Source organism: Hippichthys cyanospilos, chromosome 15, assembly GCF_059441005.1.
Source record: "Hippichthys cyanospilos isolate Australia breed blue-spotted pipefish chromosome 15, RoL_Hcya_1.0, whole genome shotgun sequence".
NCBI classification, from domain to species: domain Eukaryota; kingdom Metazoa; phylum Chordata; class Actinopteri; order Syngnathiformes; family Syngnathidae; genus Hippichthys; species Hippichthys cyanospilos.
The window spans coordinates 14,628,406-14,642,152 of NC_142383.1; the positions used below are offsets into that span (position 1 = coordinate 14,628,406).

Sequence of the window (13,747 nt, forward strand, 5' to 3'; positions counted from 1 at the left end):
TTTGACGCTCGATGGTCGTCCTACAGCACAGTGTGCTTCCTCTCTCTCTCTCTCTCTCTCTCTCTCAATCTCTCTCTCTCTCTCTCTCAATCTCTCTCTCACTTTGAGATGAATTAGAGGCAACATGAAAACAGAGCAGACCTTCAGCAATACATAATGCATGAGGCGCTCCAAGGCTCCTGCTGAATTCTGTTCAGGTGGCATCAGAGGGTGCAGCCGGGCGGAAACGCCGGCCGCTCACTTAGTGCATTCCGCGCGTGCTAATCTCTCCGCACGGAAGCTCGGACAAAGTCGGCGCGCTGACGCCGGGCTCTCGTTTGCAAATACCCAAATGTTGCAAATTTCCAAATGTTGCTTGCAATGTAAAAGTTGATTTTGATTTCATGTTGCAAGGTAGTAAACCTATTGCATTAAAAAAATAAATATATATATATATATATATATACACTTTCAATGCATAATTAACATTTTAGCATTAAACTATTATCACTTATATTACTGATCGCTTATTTTTTGACTCAAAATGATTATTGTTCAACTGATAACTCTTAATATAGCAATTTTGCAAATTACTTCCTTGCATATTACTTCTAATTTGGTTTTACTCTAATTGTTCAACTGGTAATGCATAACATTTTGGCATTACAGTTTTGAAAATGATTGCATGAGAATTTTTTGTTCTCAAGATTATAACTTGAAATAATATTCAATATTCAGTACTATTTTCGCACGAAAATACTGAAAATTCTTCAAAAAATATCAAAATGATAACATTTTAGCTTAAAATGATTAATTCCGAATTTTTTAAATCAGTATTTTTTTCAACTGATAACTCAGTGTACAATACTATTTTGATGTTACAATTATTTTTTTTTTAATATTTTTTTTACTTGATGTCTTTAGGACTTGAATGTTTCAAGTAATTATCTCAGTCCATATAACCAAAAGTAATTGATTACCCGAGTACCTAATTGCCTGAAGTAATGCGTTACTTTAGTACTTGAATACTTTAAGTACCTTTAGTACTTTTAGTACCAATTACTTAAGTACCTTTCAACTTAATTCTTAATTCACCAACCCTGTTTCGACCCCCTTTTAGCCAAAGACTGGAAAAAACAATTTTTTAGCATTATAAAAAAAATAGATGCGCAATCCTATCAACAGTTGTATAAATAAAGACAGAGTTGAACTGTATATTAGAAAATATAATATGTATTCAATCATCGTGTCTTTTTTTTGCTTTCCAGGGCCTGGAGGATGCAGAACTCGACCCCCCCTGGACACCTCAAAAGTGAGTGTCGAAATCTTTTGCTCCCGCATTGTAAAAACGTGAAAGTTAAGCATATTTTGGCATCATCCAACTTTTACGAAGATGGGGATGGGCTCCCCGCAATATTTGTAAGGCTACAAATCACGGCCACGGAAAGGGGCTTTTTGCGAGCCGTACCTTCGTGCGCCGACCACGCCCGCCGGGAGATCTGATTCATCCCCACATGCAAATGACAAATTGCAGCGACCGGACGAGATGCGATTTAATCGCACCGAGCGTCTGTTGTTGTTATCGTTATTATTATTATTTTTATGACGTGAAAGTGACTTTCTGACGTCCCCGAAGCACGTCGTGCGCGTTTTTTTTTGGAGTGACATCTTGGTTGATTCACTCCGCCGGCGTTGTGTTGTGATGGCGCTCGTGCGGCATATTGATTTCGGCGTGACTTGGAGATGTCTTTGTAATGGGACTACGCAGATGGTAAATGACTACAATAGAAGAAGAAGAGGAGGAGCGCTGGATGTCTTTGTTGCTTTTCCTGCTCGTGATTTGGAATCATGGTGGAGCTGGCGATTAGAAGTTGTCATTACTGGAAATGCGGCAGGCACTTACATCAAACATATACCATGATGTGCGGTGATTTGATGCATTGTTTGTCAATAAGTGGAATGATATGATCCACCTGCGTTTTCTTATTTAAATTTGACTAAAGTATCGAAGCTCAGGATGGACATCGCTCGCTCGCCTTTCTGTCGCATGTGACGGCTCTCCCCAACCCCCAAATGCGCAATCGAAATTATGCAAGAAAAGACAACCCTGCCAAATCATACGCGGGCCGACCAAAAGCAACCCGGGAAACGACAACAACGAACTCGGGCTGCGCATAAAAAAAAAAAAAAGTTTCCACCTGCAGACGTTCCCGTGATTTAAAGTCTCTCTCTCGCTCCGCCACCACTATAAGTTTGCCGGCTGCCATGATGGATGAGGCGGTGTCAGCCCATGTTCATTATAATGCACACCATCTATTCTCCTCAGCCACACTCTGCCGCGCTCCAGGAAATGCCAAGCGAGGTAGCGGCGCTCTCGCAACAAAGAAGAGCCGAGAAGGCCCTCATCTCATACGGCATACTTTTGCTTTGCCGCGCGTCCGTTAGCTTAGCGCCCGGTGAGCCATCAATCACTGATGAAGATGCCCACTCGGAGAACTGCCGCTTGTGTGTGTGTGTGTTGGGGGGGGGGGGCACGCTATATGACTGATGAACACCCTTCAGTGTCCACGCGAGCATATTCCCTTGAAATGCGCTCGTCCTGAATCATTAATGAGCACTCCCGCAGTTAACGGTGTGCAAAAACATGAAGAGAAACATTGAGTCGGAGTGCTTCTTCAATAGGCTCAAAGACGCATCAAATAGAGCGTTATCGCGGGGGGGGGGGGGGGGGGGGCGGCCTTCCTCAAAAATTCACAAATACACCAAGTAGATACAACTTTTTTGGAGATGATTTTTTTTTTCTTTTCTTCACATTTTTAAAGTAAATATATGAAATATGATTTTGACTGATCTTGCTTAGGAGGAAAAATCCACAAAAAAAAATGCTTTGTTTTTTGCTTATGCTGAGGATTTTTCTTTTGTCTGTTAAAATGTGAAATTTATTTTTTGATGAGTCTGGTTTAGAAAGACTGGGAAAAAAATCACGAGGCAATAAATACATAGTTGTGAAAATCCACCCAAAAATATTTATTTAAATATTTATTTAAATATTGCTTTTATATTAAATATTAAATATTTATTTATTTAAAAACGACCACATCAAATCAATATTTATTATCTCGTCCATCTTAGAAAGATGGAAAACAAATTTGCGAGGTAAACCGCTTTTTTAATTAAAAAAAAACAAAAACAAAAAAAAAAACAGTCACTTAAAAGATTGAGGAAAATAGCGAGAGCACCCATCAAGTAAAGTTATGGTCATAAATTTAGAATTTTTTTGTCTTATTCTGGTCCAATTTAGGAGGAAAATGTCAAAAACCTGCAAGAAAGTTATGTTCGTAAATGATTTTAATTTTTTTGCCTCTTGTTTAGTGTTGATTTCTTTTGTCAAAAAATCATAAATATCTAAAAAACATTAGTTTTTGGATATGAAGAAAAATTGTGAGTTTTATTTATTTACGTTTGTTTAGTTTGTTTCTTATAAAAAAAATAATTCCTCTGGTCCGACAAGCGTTTTGAATAGCGGTTTTTGTTTCCAAAATAATGTCATAAATATTTCTTCAAGAGATAATTCAGGTTTTAATCTACAATTGAGGATTGTTTTTTTTTTTTGAGTAATAAAATAAAGTGCCCTTTAAATCTCTTTATTTTTCTGTATGTAGCCCACGGAGAAAAAAATGTTTGCACACCCCTCTCTTTGACTAAGGACATACCTTCTTTATCCTCCGCAAAGAGCAAAGAACGGAAGCAACGCTGTGACAAACGGAAACAGATTCATTCCAACTGATCTGAATCAGTGAGCCACTATCTCCCCCCCCCCCCCCCTCATAAAGCCTTTAAGGATCTATCGGACAAAAAAGGTTATCCGAATGACTTGTGGATCATTCCTGGAGCGGAGGGATCAATAACCGCCAGGCTAAGTCCCCGGCTCATCCATCTGATGCTTATCTTTCCCCAGCAGCTCCAGGAGGAATCAGTGGACTTTGCGGCTCCCTTTTCTCCCTCCGTGGCGGCGTGCAACAACATGTCCTCTCATGCATGAAGCGCCCTTAAATGATTCATGTCAGAACCGCACCGGTATCATCGGACACTTTGGCGCTATATCACCGGGGGGGGGGGGGGCATCAAAAGTAAGGGACGGCCTATAAATAGCTTCGCTGGATTTACACATAAAGGTAACATCTCGCTTAAGAAGGAAAGGATGGGACGACGGGGCGCTCGGAGGAAGCTATTAATTATAAAACGGAAATCAAACCGCTGCCGCGTTGCGCGGGAGGGCCGCCGGGGTTTCCGCGCCGTCGGACGGCTCGTCAAAAGTGTCGGGAAAGGAATGTAAATATCGCCGAAGCTGAGGAGATCCGATTGGCTTGATCCGCCTTTAATGATCGTCGCGTGAAATCGGATCGCGATATGGCCCGACGTCGCTTTCCGTGACTCGTTCAAAGACGCGAAAAACAATCCCCGCCGCCGCTTGATCGTTTGCATTTACGCGCGAAGCAAAGACCAACGTCTCGGCGTGGAAAAATTCGGAATGGGCCCGCGGTTGGGCGTAATCGACGCGTGCTAGCTCGGGGTCAGCGTCCAAAGCGTCTCGTTGCGCTCAAATACAAACGGACTGTAAAGCGGTACGATAAGTGCTACTGATAAATAAATAATTAGGGCGCCCATATTGGACGGGATGGCTCCTTTCCGTCTGCGCGCGGGAAGCGCCCGTTTGTTCACCATGAAAACGGCGGATCGCTTCGCGTGGAAATCCATCGGCCTCGTAGCCGTCGCTCCGTCGGGTTCGCGTACGAAACGATGTTACGTTTTTGGTTGGTTAAGATTCGGGTCCAATCCGCGTGTCAAATTGCGCGTGGACGCAATTTTCAGGACTATGCTAACGACGCTTATTAAACGACAATAAAATGAAATGACCGGAATTCCCCGGGTATAGGACGCGCCTGTGTATGGGACGCAACCTTAATTTGAAGGTCTAATTCTGGTATCTTCTAAATTACCGTGTAGGACGCACCAAGAGTTCGGCAACAATTTAGAAAAGTGTAATCTCAGCTAACATAAGACGCACTCGCTGCAAATAAGCAACTGACGTCCCGCCCTCTAGCGCTTTCCATTTCGGTAATTATTGTAACTGAGAATACGGAATGTAAAATTCTCATCTGTGCATCAAATCCCGATTTATGCTACCGAACGATCGATTTTCCTCTAATTGTGTCGAAAAAAAATCTAATTTTTAAATTACTGATTACAGGTTGCGCTTACGTATTTTTGCCCGTCATTTTTCGGGACAAAAAAATCTTTGGGGAATTATGGTAATAACAATTATATTCTATTATATTGTGATGATTTTTATTGGATGTTTTCTCTCAAGCGAGAAATAGTTTTGTTAAGATAAGAACAATTAGTCTACTTCATAAATCTTTGGGAGGAAAAGTGAATCTTGACAGAAAAAGTTTTATTGTCAAGAAAAATAGTTTTGTGTTTTAATGAGCCAGATTTGTTCAGATGCATATTTTTGTATATTGTATGTCGATTTCTTTTCAAATGTATCATTGAGATTGCACATTTTAATCTTGTGAATTTTCTTTTTTTTTTTTACTTTCCTGTGTTCTGATTATCATCCATAGTCAAATGTTTTCACTTGATGATATGATGATGATGATGATGATTATTATTATCCATCCATTTAGTGCTTATCCTCACTTTGGTTATAATAATTAATATTGATAATATTAATAACAACAACAATACTACTAATAATGTATTTATTATTATTATTATTGTTACATGTGTTCTCTCAAGAAACTTTATAATTTAATACTAATAATAATCATTATTATCATTATTACATATGTACTCTTAAGCCACAAACCTTATTAGGACATGAACAATAATATTAGTTCTTTTTTTTTCAGAAAAAAAACCTTTTAACAACAGAAAAAGTCGTATACACTTTCAAAAAAATCATTTTTTTTAACTTTTCAGTGTTTCTCTGCAATTTATTCATAGCTTAGTGCTTTCAAGCGTTATTACTATTGTTATTAGATATTTTCAATTTATTATTTTATTTTATAGACAAAAACGTTCAATCTGTCAAGAAAAATATCATATTTTTGGCATGGTCCAGATGTGTTTAGATGTATATTTTTAACTTAAAAAATCTATAATTGTGACGAGATATATTTTCATTAGATGTTCTTTGTTTACTTTTCAGTGTCGCTCGGATTCTCATTCGTCGAGTGCCTTCATGTGATATTTTTATTATTATTAGTATGACCAGTGGTAGTATAGTGTCGTTATTATTATCGTTAGAGTGCTCAACTGTCTCATCGTTTTTTTTCCATTATGTAAGCATGCACATAAAAACAGCAGCCCAACCGAATCTGTATCCTGTATCATATTCCTATTAATACTAATAATCGAAATGGTGACGCACACGCGGTGGATCTTTGCAGCTGTGCAAGATGTAATCCCACACTTTGATCACGTGGGTCGGGTGTGTATGCGTGTGTGTGTGTGTGGAGGGAGGAGGGGGGTGATCGTGGGGTGGGGGGGGGTGTAGATGTGGGGGGATTGGCCAAATGGGAAAGGCGAGTCTCTTGTTGTGCTACGACCGCCATTACATAGCCGCGCGTAAAATCGGGGGGGTGGGGGGTGCGCGTGCGCGCGCGCGCGGGGTTGTCTTTGGATGTTACGTTGCACGAGCGTGCGCGCGCAGACCCCACGGACGCCTCCGCCCCTCCCCGCTCGCACAGCACCACTTCTTATTTACCAACCTCAATGACATGATCACACATAGCCAGGACGCCAAATCGGCGCGGGAGCGAGCATTTCTACGCGCGCGCGCACACAGGCGAAATAACGTGCGAGAAAATCCGTGCGTTTTCTTTGCTGCCTCTTTGCTTGTGCGGCCGCGAGAGGACGTGTCGTAATGATATAAAACTGAAAGGAAGGAAGGATTTTTTTTTCACGCGCACAGAAGGCTGCTTGTCGCTTTCCTGCCGCTGGAGTAAAGAATAGTTTCTGGATTGTGCCCCACTTTTGTCCCCTAAGGAAGGGATCGAGGAGACGCGAGGAAAAGCGCCGTTTGGGATTTTTTTTTTCCTCCTCATCTGGAAGAGAATCTCCATCGGGTTCCTAAATAGAGAAGCAACAGAGGGATTAAAACATTCCTGGCCGGGTTACATTGTGCGCTGTGCTAAGAAAGGCGGCTATAAATAGCCGTTGCGCGATTCTCGTAAACTATCACAAGTGGTGCATGAGATCGTGAAGAATCGTGGATCAATCGCACTCGTGTTTTGTTTTGTTTGGGTGTTTTTCCCCCGACCGTTCGAGAAGTTTTTTTTTTTCTCTCTCTCCCTTGTCGGTGCGTTTGCAACCATGGATTATTATTACTCCGATTCTCACTACGATGTTCGTCTCCGGTTGATCTTCTCCAAATGGCGTGGATGTGTCCGCCTGACCTGGATTGGAATCGTGTTTTGATCTCCCCCCCCTTCTCCTGAGTGGATTATTTTCAATTCGACCATGGGCTCATCGTGCACTTCTTCGCTGTGAATACGCCCAATTATTTGCTTCTCGTGTTTATCTGGACCTCTTGGGAGGTTTCTCGCCTTGCTTTTTAAAACAACACATTTTTTTTTTTGTTTGTGAAGAGTGGACCCCCATTTGAGGGACGGGACCCCCGCTCCTTGGGGTGTTGATGTAGGATTTCGACATGCCCAACGCTGAGGAGCCAAAGCTGGGAGCATTATGACGACAACGACGAACTGGGTGGCGAACGGGGCAAGCCTTGAGGACTGCCACTCCAACATCTTCTCCCTGGTAGGACACACACAAACAGTTGAATGCCTCACCACACTACTCCAAGTTACACCAGCAAAAAACAATTTAAAAAATCATTTTTATTTGAATCTTATGATATCCTGGAGGTGCCCCTTTTTGTTGTGGTCCATAGTAAGCTCAATTCCCAGCAGAACACTGTAAAATAATGTTTGTTTGTTTTTTTTTACAGTTGAACATAAATTAAGGTATCTGAAATCTTGCGTCTCTAGTTTTTCTATAAATTACACTGTTGACTATGAATAAACTTGAATAATAACCCAAAAATGAATTTGACAGTTGGCTGGGGATGCCCCCTTTACGTTGGTACCTCCGAAATCCAGCTCTAAGTGGGAACAATCATTTTTATAAATAACGGAGAGGTAAACATGGATGAAAATAAATGGCTAAATCAAAGAGTCATTTGATATCTTTTATTTGAAATGTAGCTGGTATCAAATGACAGGCGCTTGGACTCCAAAATAGCCCAACATGGGTTGTTTGGGTAACCCTATGCCAGCAGACAGTGGTTATTGTAGACCAGCTGGGCTGGGTTATGGGTGTGTTGGTTTGGGATTGTGCACCACAAAATGGGTTCAGTGGGAATTCGCTGTTGCGTCAGATGTGACTCTGTTGTTGAGTGAATCCAACATGACCCCAAGAAAGGTCCAAAATAGAGTTCATTTTCATGAATAATTAATGATTCCATTAGTTTTGGTGAATTGAATTCAAGCTGCTGAGTAAAAAAACAAAACAGATTTGACATCTAATAGACCAAACTGGGTTGTGTTTTGTATGAACCCCATTTTTTGGATTGGAATAAACGGGCTGATTTATGTCCAAAACAAACCAGAAAAAAATGGCTCCCCCCAAATCAATTTAAAAATCAAATCATATTTTTGTTGTTGTTGTTTGGATGAAAAATGGATTGATTCTTACAAATCAACCTAGTTGATTCAAATTGACCCAATTAGTGACTCACAACTGACCAAAATTGGGTCAGTTTGAATCCATTTTTAGGTATACGATAGCCCAAATCGTTGGGTAGTTTTGACAGAAAGCAACCCAAAAAATTGGTCAAATTGACCCAATTTTGATCAGTAATTTGATCAACCCGCTAGTCGGGTGAATATGACCCAACTTTCTGGCAAAATTTGGATATGTTTTGAATAGAAACAAACCTTTTTTGGGTTGATTTCTACGGGAGAAATTGAGAACATTTTAGGATGTTTATTTGTCCAAAACACGAAAGCTGGGTCAAACTGACCCAAGTAGCAGGTTGTTCAGATTTTTGATCAAAATCGGGTCAATTTGACCAAAAACTTGGGTTGTTTTCTATCAAAACAACACCCAAAATTGGGTTGTTTTTTTTCTAAAGACAATGGGTTGTTTTGATACAGAACAACACAAAAAGCTGGGTCAAATTGACCCAAGTGTCATGCTAGTCAAATTATTTATCAAGATTTGGGAAATTTGCCAGAATTTTCTTGTGTTTTGTATCAAAACAACCCAACTTGGGTTGTTTTGTACAAGAAAATCAGATTGGTTTTACAAAACAAACTACAAAGTGGGTCAAATTGACCCCAAGTAGTGAGTCATTTAATTTTTCAATTGTAATTGGCCCAGATTTTTGTACCTTTTTATGAAAATTGCCTCAATTTGACTCGATTTTGGTTTTGTAAAAAAACAACCCATATATATATATATATATATATATATATATATATATATATATATAATTTATTAGTGTAGTAATGCTGTATTAATGTATTATTTTTAGTTAGCATTATTAGCGTATGACTTTAAACGACGAAAGACAACCAGTTGGTAATCTTTCATTGTTTTCCTCCTCTTGGAAGGACACGTGAGCATGAGCTTTCAAATACATATGATGAATTTATCCTTCATCACAGCACGGTGAGAGCTTAACTGCATTTGATGATTCACTTCCTGGCATGTCAAAGATGACAGTCTGGATGAACTCCAAAAACATCGGCGCTTTCAAACATCGGATAGCGATGCTCAATTTTTGATAATCCCGCCGGCATCGAATAAACCTTGATTGCTTTCATGCTTGTAAAACGCCACCGCGTCATATGGAGGCCCGTTTTCAAGATGAATTTCTCCGAGTATTTGAGTCACATTAGTTCCCACTACAATAAAAAAAAAAAAAAACTACCTTCACAAAGACGCCCGTTTTGTCGTTTCGCTAACCGAAGCAAGCAAAATATATTTTTCGGAGTACCTAATTGATCGCATGCAGTTCCGCGCCACTGTAAACCATATTAATAAACATGCTGTTCAATTAATAATGCACGGGCACATTTAGCGCCACGGGAGCGGCGATATATTCATTATAGTCCGAGGCCCTCATCAATAAGTCATGCTTAGCGTGTGAGGCCAAAACCAGAAATAATGGCGCAAAAACACACCTCCGAACGATGCACGTGCGCTTTTATCTTTAAGAGCGTCCCCCTTTTCAAATCATCATTTCAGTCTCCCGACGCCAAGCGGCGGCTGCCCCTCAAATATTTCTCCCCGGCGTAATGATTTCCTCATCTTCAATATTGTAATGTGTCAAGCTACACAAACGGCTTACCAGCTCATAAATCAGAGGACGGTGCCAACCGAGGAGCGGTCGAAAGCTTTTCGCTCCTCTTCCTCCTCCTCCTCCTCCTCCCATCAAGCTTCCAGATAAAAGCTGATAAAATGTTAATGTCGCCCTCGCAAAGATCGGCCGATAGGAATTTTCTGACAGGCGCCGACACGCACGGCCGCTGCGCTTCCAGGTGAATTTCGGTGACGCCGTCGGCATGCGGGTGGCGTATTTGGCCAAAAAAAAAAAAAAAAAAAAAAAATGGAAACAATCAGCATGCTAAATGTCCAGCTCCCTAAGGGCAGCCAAGAGGAAAGGCATGCGATAGCCGAGTTTGGCACGAGACGACAACTGCCGGTTCCCCAGGGCGCCGCGGGCGCACGTCATCGCAAGTTTCGGCTTGTGACCATCGGGGCCCGGGTTTGGCTGCAGGGGTCGAAGGTCAAAAGTGCTTTGAGAGGTCTTGCGGCTCCCGATGTGACGGGAACTTCTCGCTCAAGGCTTTGCTGTTGTGACGTTAGCGCCGCTTGTGGAAAAAAATGCAAAAAAAAAATACACATTGGGTGAAAATCTATATTTTTTTCTCAAATATTGCATATTGAGCCGCATAATATTGTGGGTTTAAGCTAAAAACAAATACAAATCAGACATATGGAATGTACGCGATATTTTACAGCAGAAGTTTCAAACTCATTTTTATCGTGGGCCGCGTTGTTGGGCTGCACGATTATGGCCAAAATAATAATCACGATTATTTGGGTCAATATTGAAATCACATTTATTAATCACGATTATGCATCATGTTTGGTCAAACATGCCTATTTATTGTCGTTTTTTTTTTTTTTTAACAAGCAGTATATGATCAAGGATTCAAGGCTTGATAGTTACAAATAATAATAATGAACTAAAATAAATCAAGTAATAATAATTAAAACAAGTTCACAAGACATGGCAAATATTTGGCACACAGGGCAACACAGCTAATTTCATGAAAAAAATGAAGCCTACTTAGACCCAAGCACATTATTGATTTATGAGCAAATTTCAGTCAATTAGCGGTCAAAATGTCATTTTCCGTCATTTCGAACCGAATTTATTTCGATATTTACAAATGGTTCTCGATTGACAGATCGCACTATTTATATATGTAGTCAGGTGAGAAACGTAACACAATTTCACACTAGTAAATAATATATTAGTGTGAGAAAGCAGAGGCGTTTGTCATGCAAACATGTGGGTAACATTGCCCCCTGGTGGTAGGATGATGAAGTGCTTGAATTGACACGTGACTTGGACTTTTTTTTAAATGTTAATATCGCAGAGGATCAGCTTCATTAATTGTTGCAGCCAATATTGTGATTGCGCTAATTTTGTATATATTTTGTATATATACGTATAACAAAATAACGTACAAATCATTCTCGTTCACGTAATTTACAATGCAATATTTTTTTTTTTTTTTAAAGTAGTTGTACAGTTTACTCATGCCCTGTAATTATTTTCTTAAATGGAGCACTGTTCCTAGCATTTCAATGACCTTTTGTAGCTCTACCACTTGGACACAATTTATCCTTATAGTAAACATGGCTGTTAAAGTGCCAATCAAAACGAGCGCTTTGTCACCGTAGATGAGGTTGCAAGCGTCTATTGTGTGCAAAGTGGAAGACTGGGGCTTCCAAACAAAGCATACAGTGACGGCTGTTCAAAAGACATTTACCAGAAGTTCAATCTTATGCTGGCTCACACGCGATTGAGCTGCGGTCATTTCCTGCCATTTTTTTTTTTCTTTTCAAAGTGGCGCAATCATTTGTACGTTTGCTATTGCTTATACAATCTGGAAAAGGGTTATAAACGCATAAGAAAAATGTAAACAGGGAGAGATAAAGTTAGTAGCAGGTGAGATTTTGACTGATTTTAGAAGACAAAAACAATAGGACAGAGTAGCCATTTGGATTAACCAAAATGAGGCATTAAAAAAAAACAACCTTAATTTTAAAAGATAATCTGTAAAATCGGGCAAAAATTCCATACATTTGCTAGTTTAGCATGTTTTGTTATTCACTTCACAATGTTAGCAAACCTTTGAAACATTGACTGTTATAAAATGAATTCGCTAGCAACGCTAGCAAATACTGTATACTGTAAGCTAGCATTAGCACTGAAACTAAACTAGCATTAGCTACGGTTGCGACGCTGGTAACACAAGTGACTTACTATGTCAGCTAGCAGCACTAGCAAATACTGTATACTGTAAGCTAGCATTAGCACTGAAACTAAACCAGCATTAGCTACGGTTGCTACGCCGGTAACACAAGTGACTTACTATGTCACCATACTGCTAAATGTTATTACTCTGAAATTGTGTATCCCCAAAAAACAATCAATTCCAAATCTAAAAAAGGTCACCTCAATTTTGATTTTTTTTTATCCCTTAGCTATGCTTTTGCTTGCTTAGACCTATGCCTGGTTGTTGGCAAAACAAGGAATAGGATTATTATTATTATTTTACCAACATTTTCAAACTTCAACTATAGATTCAACAAATTTCTTGAAGCTTAATTATACAAGTATGATTGGTTCTTTTTCTTTGGTGCGGTGGTTTTGGCGGGGTCAAAGATAGAACGACTCCAAAGATTTAGGTTGTTTTGCAAACATATTGGATGCATTTTGGGCTATTCATTTGACCCGGTGTTTTTGTTGTTTTCTTATAATCGAATTTGTAGCTGTTTTAATCGTATCAATTTAATTTAATTGTATCAATCTCAAGGCCTGCCGAAATGCTATTCAAGTTTCTGACTAAAATGCCAAATTTACCAACATTTTAAAATGAAAAAAAAAACCTAAACGCCATAAAAATTCTAACTATTAAATAAATACAATGATTAAATGATAAAAGAAATAAATACAATAATTAATAAAATTAAATCTAAAAAAGCCACAAAGAACTAATTAAAAAACACCAAATTAAAAGAAAAAAAAAAGAAAACAAGCATTTTTTGCTACCAATCCCCCTTTTAAACTGGTTTTATCTGGTCCCTGATTTCAAGTCTAGGTAATTGTTCAAAGATCATATTGTACTCAAAAATTCTTTAATTTCAGTCCTAATGGCCCTCCGATAGAAACTATAACTGCAATTGCGGCACCCCTTTTTAATACAAATAAAACAAATGTTTTGTTGTTAAAAAAAACCTGGGTCAAATTCACCCAATTGGGGATATGTTGTAATTTTTGGACTCATAATTGAGCTACTTTGGGGTCATAAACTACTACTTGAGTAAACTTGACCCCTTTTTTTAATTGACCTAATTAGTGGTCAGTCCCTTTTTTCGACCTGTAAATGGTTTATTATTA

The 13,747-nt window shown here is 39.3% G+C and overlaps 1 protein-coding gene across 5 annotated transcripts in view; it reads left to right on the forward strand.

Annotated features, from left to right (window-relative positions):
• The first annotated feature begins 6,772 nt into the window (after positions 1-6,772).
• Positions 6,773-13,747, forward strand: part of LOC148411847 (mediator of RNA polymerase II transcription subunit 13-like) — a 91,586-nt gene continuing 84,611 nt past the window's right edge. For all 5 annotated transcript variants that reach the window (XM_088434182.1, XM_088434184.1, XM_088434183.1 and 2 more), the window contains exon 1: positions 6,773-7,803. In XM_088434182.1, the coding sequence (XP_088290308.1) occupies positions 7,732-7,803 (72 nt within the window). In that variant the 5' untranslated portion in view covers positions 6,773-7,731. The remainder of the gene's footprint in view (positions 7,804-13,747) is intronic.